The 9,809-nt window shown below is 50.6% G+C and overlaps 1 protein-coding gene across 1 annotated transcript in view; it reads right to left on the bottom strand.

Moving 5' to 3' along the window:
* Positions 1 to 201: 201 nt before the first annotated feature.
* The window catches only part of TMEM132E (transmembrane protein 132E), a 63,847-nt gene continuing 54,239 nt past the window's right edge, over positions 202 to 9,809 (bottom strand). Inside the window, exons 7-9 of the mRNA XM_066263336.1 lie at positions 4,711 to 4,999; positions 3,260 to 3,451; positions 202 to 2,303 (exon numbers count right to left, since the gene is read on the bottom strand). Of these exons, the coding sequence (XP_066119433.1) occupies positions 1,254 to 2,303; positions 3,260 to 3,451; positions 4,711 to 4,999 (1,531 nt within the window). The 3' untranslated portion in view covers positions 202 to 1,253. The remainder of the gene's footprint in view (positions 2,304 to 3,259; positions 3,452 to 4,710; positions 5,000 to 9,809) is intronic.

Raw genomic sequence — 9,809 nt, 5'->3', positions numbered from 1 at the left:
AGGTCTAAGGGACCAAGATGCCGAAAGACGAAGACCAGGACTGCAGCCTGGCTCAGTCGTATTTCCGTCTCACGTGCTCAGCGTGTCCACAGTGTGCACGTGTGCACCCATGTGTGTGGTGGGGGGAGGTAAGTGTGCATGTATGCACATAAAGAAGAGACACAGAGCCGACCGGCAGTACTGTCTGTTCTGCAGGGGCTGCTGCCCCCACCTCCAATCTGGTCACCTCCATTTATTTAAGAAAAACCCGACATAGTGGTGGGTAGAACCCAACAGAAAAGTGGCTGTGGGATGGGGGAGGGGACGCCCACTCCCTCTGCCTTGCCCTTCCCGAGGTGCTCCCCGCACTCCTTGGCACTCTCCCCTGCCCCCTCCCCCCAGGATTGCATTTCATGGGGGGGATGGGTGGTTGCCCCTGTCGAGAAGGAAGGAGTGGTCAGCAGAGCTGTAGGGGCTAAGGCGTAGTGTTGACCTTGCTGTAGGGTGGGTGGAGGCATGCAGGCCTCCCCAGGCCCACCCAGACCATGGTGCTCTGGGCTGGGGCTTGGTTAGGAGTGGACTGAGGACTCCTCCCCTTCGGCCCCTTCTACAGCCCTTGGGGGCAAAAGGGGGAGTCCTAGCTCTTCGGAAGGTGCCTGGCTTGGCCACAGACCCCTCTGGGGTCAGCTCCCAGGTCCTAGGATGGGACTGGGGGGTACCAGAAAGCCAGAAGGTGCTATAAGGGTCCCCCACTTCCCAAGTGTTTTGTCCACAGCAAGATCCTTGGCAGGGCAAGCAGCTGCTACCTCCCCGCCCTGCAGGACAAAAATCCCTGAATAGTGGTTTGAAAAAAGTCTTTGTGCAGCTTGTGACACAAGACCCCACAGAGCCCCCAGCACAGGGGGAACACAGGGGACACGGGAGCAGGGGCGGCTCACAGTGTGGGCCCACCTGGCCCCAAGCTCGGCCTGGGCGCCTCGCTTCTGGGGCAGGTTTGTCTGAAGTGGGAGGAGGTTTGGAAAGGGTAGAAGGAAGGCTGGGACTGTTTCCTCCTAGAGAGCTCCCGGAGAAGGAGCCCTCCACCTCCGCGCTGCGGCGGCACAAGAGGGTAACGGAGTGAGGCGAGGTGGCGGGAAGGACCGGATGAGGGAGGCCGCGCCCGCGAAGAGCAAAGCTGCAGGGGCAGGGCGCACAATCCACGCCGGCCGCCATGACAGCGCGAGCAGGGGGCCCGGCTGGTCCCACGCAGAGCCCGCCCCGAGGGGGAGGCGCCTCTACGCGATCTCCTTGACTCTGCGCATGTAACTGTGCAGGTTCGGGGCCGCAGCGGGCCGCGTGGTGCCCGCCACGTCCGGGCAGCCCCAGCCCAGGTCCTCTTCGTCCTCCTCGTCCTCTTCGCCGGCGGGCACCGAGTCATAGGCCAGCTCCTCCGTGGGCAGCGTGGTGAAGGTGGTGAACTTCACCCGCTTCCGCTTGGAGGTGGGCGAGCTGGCGGGGTCCTCGGCCTGGTCCCGGGCGGAGCCCCCCGAGGAGCCGTCGCCCCGCCCGTGCACCTGGCTCTGGACGCTGGTCTGCGAGCTGCCGCTGCTGTGGTGGTCGCCGTGGCAGCAGGCGGGCACGGGCTCCAGCGGGTTGCCCGCGGGCGGGGACAGCTCCCCCTGCACCCGCAGCGGCTGCCCGTTGCCCAGGAACACCCAGTGGTGGGAGTGGTCCATGCTGGTCTGGCCCTCGGGCGGGATGCGCTTGTGCCGGTAACGCAGCACGAAGACGATGCAGTTGATGAGGAAGACGAGGATGGCGAGGCAGAAGACCCCCAGCAGCGCGTACATGCCGATCTCCAGGTCCGTCAGCCCCCGCGGCATCTGCTGGAAGCCAGTGGGCAGCGGCAGGAAATCTTCTGTGGGTGCTGGGCTGGCGGTGACCCGCCCCAAGGCCTCCGATGAGGACACCCCCATGCCTGGCGGGCCAGCTCCCCGCGCCTCGTCCTCACCCCCACCGGGCCCCGGCTGGCTAGGGCCGGGGTAGTCGTAGGTAGGGTCCTCCTCCTCCCGCCCAAAGTGCACCCGCAGCCCCACGGGGGTGGTAGCCAGGACACTCTTGCGCTTGGTTTTCTGGCAGCTCTCAGCGATGGTGAGCTCAGCACGAAGCAGCTCCCCGGCCCCCTCCGCCTCAGCCACCACCAGCGGGAAGGCCCGGTCCTGGGTCACTGTAGCCACCCGCTGGTCCAGACTGCTCACCAGCAGTCCATAGTCCCGGGGGCTGTAGAGGGAGAGTGGCGCTGTGGTGCCATCACTGTAGGAGAGCCAGAGACTAAGGAGGGCTTCCTGGAGGAGGAGAAGTGGAAAGAAGTCAGAGAGCCTGTCCTGGCTGGCTTCTCTTTTGGACACTGAGCTTTGTGAGGGCAGGGACCAAGGTATTCTGGTTTCTTGCTGTATTCCCAGTGCTGGAACTGTGTGGGGCAGGTGGCAGGTGTCTAGGAATGACTGAGTGGGAGTCTGCCTCTGGAGGTTGTGACGGGCATGCTATGACCTCCTACTGCCTTGAGAATTTCTTTGCTCATTTTGCAGGGGTCCCGGCTGGGTCCCACGCAAAGCCCGCCCCGAGGGGGGAAGGCTCTGATGAGCTTAAAGGTAAGTTCTGCTTTGGGTTTAACTCAGGTTCCTTCTGCTGCAGGAGTAACCCCACATCTCCATGCCTAACCTTGGAATCATCCCCATCAGATACTTGGAGGTTGAGAATGCATGCCCAAACCCAGTCTTCTCCTCTTTTTGTTAAATTGGCCTCCCTGCAGATGAGGAAGCAGGGCCCACATAGAAGGGATTGGCCTGGGGTCACGGAGCAAGTTAGGAGCAGAAGACTTCTGGATCCTGACTCCTGGCTTGGTGCTCAGCACCCACCTTCTCACTCCCTGTGCTCTTTCCACCTCTGCCTGCAGGCAGTGCCCTGGCATGTCTGGGGCGGGGGGCTGTGGCTGGGGCTCCAGAAAGGGTAATTCCTGGGATTAGAGGCAGAGGCGATGGGCCCTCTGAGAATCTGGGAGGGGAACCCTCAGCAGGAACATCTCAGGGTGGCAGGTGCAAGAAGCAAGGCGTTGGCCCAGCTCCCTGTGCAGACGTCAGGGGGAGGGGGTGGAGCAAGCGTGCAGGACATGGAGGGTAGATTGCTTTTCCATTACCTAATTCACTACTTTGGGGACTCATGGCATAAAGGCAGGTCAGAGCCTGCAAGTCTCCCTTCCACACTCCAAGACCCCAGGGTGGTCGGCTGGGCATCCAATTACCTGCTTGAGGAAGCTGAGGGTCTGCTGGGCAGCCGTGGTGGCCAGGATGGTGTGGCTGCTCCCAGGGCTGGGACGTAGGGAGAGGGCAAGGCTGGCCACCACCTGGGCCTGCAGCTGTATGATGCTGACCTTCTCCTCTGTCACCGTCAGCAGTGTCTCCCCAAGCACAGACTCTGTCAGTGGGGACACCACCTGAGGCAGAGAGCGGCAGGGCTGAGAGAAGGCCAGGAAAGCGGCACCCCCCAGGATCACCCATCAGGGAGGAATCCCAGTGCCGCCAGAGAGAGGCCCCGGGGTTGGGGCAGGCTGCACCTGGGGACCAGGGGCCAGGGGCTCTCAGGGACACAGATGAGAGAGATAAGTAGGGTTTTTTTAGGTGTTTTTTTTGTTGTTGTTGTATTTTTCTGAAGCTGGAAATGGGGAGAGACAGTCAGACAGACTCCTGCATGCGCCCGACCGGGATCCACCCGGCACGCCCACCAGGGGCGATGCTCTGCCCACCAGGGGGCGATGCTCTGCCCCTCCAGAGCATCGCTCTGCCATGACCAGAGCCACTCTAGCACCTGGGGCAGAGGCCAAGGAGCCATCCCCAGTGCCCGGGCCATCCTTGCTCCAATGGAGCCTTGGCTGCGGGAGGGGAAGAGAGAGACAGAGAGGAAGGAGGGGGGGTGGAGAAGCAAATGGGCGCTTCTCCTATGTACCCTGGCCGGGAATCGATCCCGGGTCCCCCGCACACCAGTCCGACTCTACCGCTGAGCCAACCGGCCAGGGCCGATAAGTAGATTTTAAGAAAAACAATAAGCTTGCACAGTGATAAACTGCAATTGATATTCCAACCTCAATGTCAAGGTGAGAGAAGGGAGTGGTGGGGACTGTGGCAAATGGGAGAACACATGCTCTTATAAATGGGGCGCCAGGACTGATTCTGGCAGCTCATCAGCCCAGTGTGGCCAGATGAATATTGTGTAAAACCAGAAATCTAGTTTTCTAAAAAATAAGAAACTTCCAAATTTTAAAATGTAGGATCAGTTGTTTTTAGAAACGGGTATTCTGCATGCAGCTCGCAGCCCACGGCTCCTCGTTTACCCTCTCCTGGGTGGAAGGTTTCTACTCCGGCACCCAGTTGTCAAGGAAGAAGGTCAGAGTTGAGCTGCTAGATGCTCAACTCCCTTTCCTGGCCTCCAGGCTTCCTGAGCCCTCTCACCTGCTCATCATAGTGATGCAAGGTTGATCATGCTGATTAGGTTTAGAGGGAGATCCTTCACCAAGGTGAAGTTAAAGGACCTTGACCTTGGATGGTGAACTTCAGGCAGAGAGAGGCAGGTGGGGAAGAAAGTGTGTTTTGTTCTCAGAGGCTGAGTGAGGCTCTGGAAATCCTTTCCCCAAACCTCCACGGTCTGTGTCCTCTACCCACAGATAAACAAGGCTCCCAGCACTGCCCTTGTTCCTACCTTGAAGGGGGTGGTGCCCGGCTCCAGGCCTGCCAGCGTGCTGCTGTCTACCATGCGTGCCACTCGGGGGTCACCCACTCGCATGAAGTCGCTGACCAGGTCGGTGACCTCCACCAGCCAGTCCGGGCCCAGCATGGTGACCACCTGGTCGGTGCCCTCAGATGACGTCGTGTGGAACTGGGTGAAGACCTGCAGAGTGGCGTGCTGGTACTGCAGGGTGCAGCCACGGCTGGCACTCTGCCGCCACTCCTCCTCGTCCTCCTCCTCGTCCTCGCTCTCCCGGGCTGACCTGGGGTGGGGGCACAGGGTCAGGGCTCCTCGGCTGGGCAAACCCCTCCCTACCCTGGCCCTGCTGGCCATTCTCCAGCTCCCGTGGGTGGAAACTGTGCCAATGGCAAGGCTTTTCCCTGGCTCACTCCTTCTATTCCTAACAAGTGTGAAGCCAGAATTCTTAGGCTTTCCCCTCCTAGAAAGGCATTTCTTGACCTTTCCTGGTCCCTCTCTGCCTCTGCTTGGCTTCACCCATGCCTGCGAAAAGCTTGCATCAAATGCTAACAAGTGTTGCCTCTTTTCAGCCCGGGTGTGCGCCTGACCCTGCTCTCAGCTCTAAGCTGGAGGAGCAAAGATGATCCCCCTACAGAGCGCCAGAAAGCTCGGCTGGAGTGTGTCCAATGCTGCGTGGCGAAGAACTTGTAAGTGATAAGCTGAGATTCCCAAGCAAAGTGTTGAAGGGGTAGCCTGGGTTTCTGTTGCTGATTATAGTTAAATGCAAAAGGAGAGTGAAAAACTGAGGGAAGAACTAGTGGGCAAAAGGGAGCCAGGATTTGATGATTTGGGAAGTTCTCCACCTATCCAGATTGCCCCAAGTGCTGAAACCAGATGTGCTCTGTGAAGGGTGTGGCTACTGCTTTGCTAGTGCTTGGGAGAGTTAACCACCAGTGTAGTTATTCACAAAGAGAGTTCTTTTACCCATGTTAAGCAATCCTGTGAGGTAAGTGTTAACGTGCCTATTTTACAGAAGAGAAAACTGAGGCACAGAGGGGTTATGTACATAGCCCACAGTTACCCAGCTACTGAAGATCAGAAGGTAGTTTTCAAACCCAGGCTCTCTGGCTTCAGAGTCACTATGTCCTCACTACTCAAAGCAGCATCAAATAAAAAAAAAAAGGACCTGAATATGGCAGCGGAGTAGACAGATGCACAGACTCCCAGCTCACACCACTGAACTGGATTACAAATTAATTTAGGAACAATCAGCATGAAAAACCAACTCTGGACTACAAGAACAGCTCTAAAAAATCAAGGAGCAAAGAAGAAGCCACAACAAACCTGGTAGGGAGCGCCTGAATCTCCCCTACTTAAAGGAACAGAGGAGGGTGAGGCTGAGAGCCCAGAAGGGCTCTCACTCCAAGGAAAAGAGCAGAAAATACTCCTCATAGCCACTTGCCTGGCAACCAGGGAACAAGGTGTGTTTAAAGGGCTGGCTTGTCTTCCAAAAAGAAAGGAGAGAGAGAGAGACAGACGGTGAGGGGCAGAGGAATGCAGGAGATGACCTGAGAAGCTGACTCATCCAGTGCTGGAGGTGGCCATAGCTGAGGGAGGGGCTGATCCTTCCACAAAACAAAAGACTAAAGTGCTTCCGGGTCACAGATCTCCAGATATCTCTCCAGCTTCAATCAGTGCAACAAGACACAGCTGAAAACAAGAAGTGGGGAGGAGGGGCAGTAACTCAGGTCTCCATGGAGATCTGAGATACACCTCCCCCTACTGAAGCTGAGAAAACACCCTGCCCCCAGAGAGAGAAACTGGCAGAAGAGGCCTTCAGAGTCTCAGGTTACACCCACCTCATTCCTGGATATAGTTTCAAATAAGCCCCCTGCTGAGATCAGTAAACAAGACTATCACCTGTTAAGAAAACAAACAAATCAAGACTTCAAAGCAGCCCAAATCTGAAAGTGGATTACAAATAATAGCTGATGCCAACCCAAGAAGATCTAGAAATAACACAATTGAAAACTGGAGGCAGACAACACCAAGCCTAGACTCAACCAGCTCTACAAACAAAACACCCAAACACACAGACATAATGAGAAGATAGAGAAGTGCAATCCAAATGAAACCTCCAGGAAATGAACTGAGTGATATGGAAATAACCAAACTTCTGGATGCAGAGTTCAAAATAATGATTGTAAGGATGCTTAGGGATCTTAGAACAACAATGGATAGTCATTACAAACACCTAAATAAAGAAATAGCAAGTATAAAAAAGGATATTGAAATATTGAAAAAGAATCAGTTGGAGATGGCAAATACAATATCAAAAATGAAGACCACAATGGAAGGAATTAAAAACAGGATGGATGGAGCTGAGGATTGAATCAGTGAGTTGGAGGACAAGTTGAACGAAGGCATGAAAGCAGACAAGAAAAAAGAAAAGAGACTCAAAAAGTCTGAGGAAATTCTTAGAGAGCTCTGTGACAACATGAAGAGAAATAACATCCACATCATAGGGGTTCTTGAAGAAGAAGAGAAAGAACAAGGGATAGAGACTTTGTTCAATCATATCATAGCTGAAAACTTCCCTAAATTAATGCAGGAGAGACTCTCACAAGTTCAAGAAGCACAGAGAACTCCATTAAAGAGAAACCCAAAGAAACCTACACTAAGACACATCATAATTAAAATACCAAAGCTAAGAGATAAAGAGAAAATATTAAAAGCAGCTAGAGAAAAAAAGGCTATCACCTACAATGAAGCCCCCAAGGATGTCAACCAAGGATGACATCAGACTTCTCAACAGAAACACTTGGGCCAGAAGAGAATGGCAAGAAATATTCAAAGTAATGCAGAACAAGAGTCTACAACCATGACTACTTTATCCAGCAAGGCTATCATTTAAAATTGAAGGAGAAATAAAAAACTTCCCAGACCAAAAAAAAAAAAAAAAACCATCAAGGAATTCATTACAGCCCAACCAATGCTGCAAGAAATGTTTAGAAGCCTGTTGTAAACAGATAAAAGTGGGAAAAGAATATAGCAAAAGAGGAATACCAGCTTTAAAGAATAAAATGGCAATAAACAACTACATATCAATAATAACCTTAAATGTAAATGGATTAAATGATCCAATCAAAAGACAAAGGGTAGCTGCATGGATAAGAAAACAGGACCTGTACATATGCTGTCTACAAGAGACAGACCTTAAAACAAAAGATGCACATAGACTGAAGGTAAAAGGATGAAAAAAAAAATTTCATGCAAATGGAAATGACAAAAAAGCTGGGGAAGCAATATTTATATCAGACAAAATGGACTTTAAAACAAAGGATATAGTTAGAGATAAAGAAGGCCACTACATAATGATAAAGGGAGCAATCCAACAGGAGGATATAACTATTATAAATATCTACGCACCTAATATAGGAGCACCTAAGTATATAAAGCAGACTTTGATGGATATAAAGAGTGAGATCAACAGAAATACTATAATAGTAGGGGATTTCAATACCCCACTAACATCACTAGATAGATCCTCAAGAAAGAAAATTAACAAAGAAACAGCAGACTTAAAGGATACATTAGATCAACTCGATTTAATAGATATCTTCAGAACCTTTCACCCTAAAGCAGCAGAATATACATTCTTTTCAAATTTTCATGGTACATTCTCTAGGATAGACCACATGTCAGGGCACAAAAGTGATCTCAACAAATTTAAGAAGATTGAAATCATATCAAGCACTTTCTCTGATCACAATGGCATGAAACTAGAAATGAACCACAACAGAAAAGCTCAAAAATTCTCAAACACATGGAAACTAAATAGCAGGTTGTTAAATAACGAATGGATTAAGAATGAGATCAAAGAAGAAATTTAAAAAATCCTAGAAATGAACGATAATGAGCATACAACAACTCAAAATGTATGGGACACAGCAAAAGCAGTACTGAGAGGGAAGTTCATAGCACTACAGGCACACTTTAAGAAGCTAGTAAAAGCTCAAATAAACAACTTAACACTGCATCTAAAAGAACTAGAAAAAGAACAGCAAGTAAAGCCCAAATGTAGTAGAATGAAGGAAATAATAAAGATCAGAGCAGAAATAAATGACATAGAGGCTAAAGAAACAATACAGAGGATCAATGAAACCAAGAGCTGGTTCTTTGAAAAGGTAAACAAGATTGATGAACCTTTAACTAGATTCACCAAGAAAAAAAGAGAGAGGACTCAAATAAATAAAATTAGAAATGAGAGTGGAGAAATAACAACTGACATAACAGAAATACAAAATATTGTAAGAAAATACTATGAAGAACTGTATGCCAAAAAACTAGACAACCTAGATGAAATGGACAAGTTCCTTGAAACATACAATCTTCCAAAAATCAGTCTGAAAGAATCAGAAAACCTAAACCGACCGATTACACCAAATGAGATAGAAACAGTTATCAAAAAACTCCCAACAAAGAAAAGTTCTGGGCCTGGTGGCTTCACAAGTGAATTCTACCAAATATTCAAAGAAGAACTAACTCCTATCCTTCTCAAGCTATTTCAAAAAAATTCAAGAGGAAGGAAGACTTCCAAGCTCCTTTTATGAGGCGAGCATAATTCTGATTCCAAAACCAGGCAAAGACAACACAAAGAAAGAAAATTATAGGCCAATATCCCTGATGAATATAGATGCTAAAATCCTCAACAAAATATTAGCAAACCGGATCCAAAAATATATGAAAAAAATCATACACCATGATCAAGTGGGATTTATTTTTGGGAGGCAAGGCTGGTACAATATTCGCAAATCAATCAATGTGATTCATCACATAGACAGAAAGAAGGAGAAAAACCACATGATAATTTCAATAGATGCAGAAAAAGCATTTGATAAAATCCAGCACCCATTCATGATCAAAACTCTCAGCAGAGTGGGAATACAGGGAACATACCAAACATGATAAAAGCCATCTATGACAAACCCACAGCCAACATCATACTCAATGGGCAAAAATTAAAAGCAATCCCCTTAAGATCAGGAACAAGGCAGGGGTGCCCCCTTTCACCACTCTTATTCAACATAGTCCTGGAAGTCCTAGCCACAGCA

The sequence above is a fragment of the Saccopteryx bilineata genome, chromosome 2 (genome assembly GCF_036850765.1).
Source record: "Saccopteryx bilineata isolate mSacBil1 chromosome 2, mSacBil1_pri_phased_curated, whole genome shotgun sequence".
Lineage (NCBI taxonomy): Eukaryota > Metazoa > Chordata > Mammalia > Chiroptera > Emballonuridae > Saccopteryx > Saccopteryx bilineata.
Note: the sequence above shows the minus strand (reverse complement) of the source record. Positions and strands in the feature narration are given on the sequence as shown.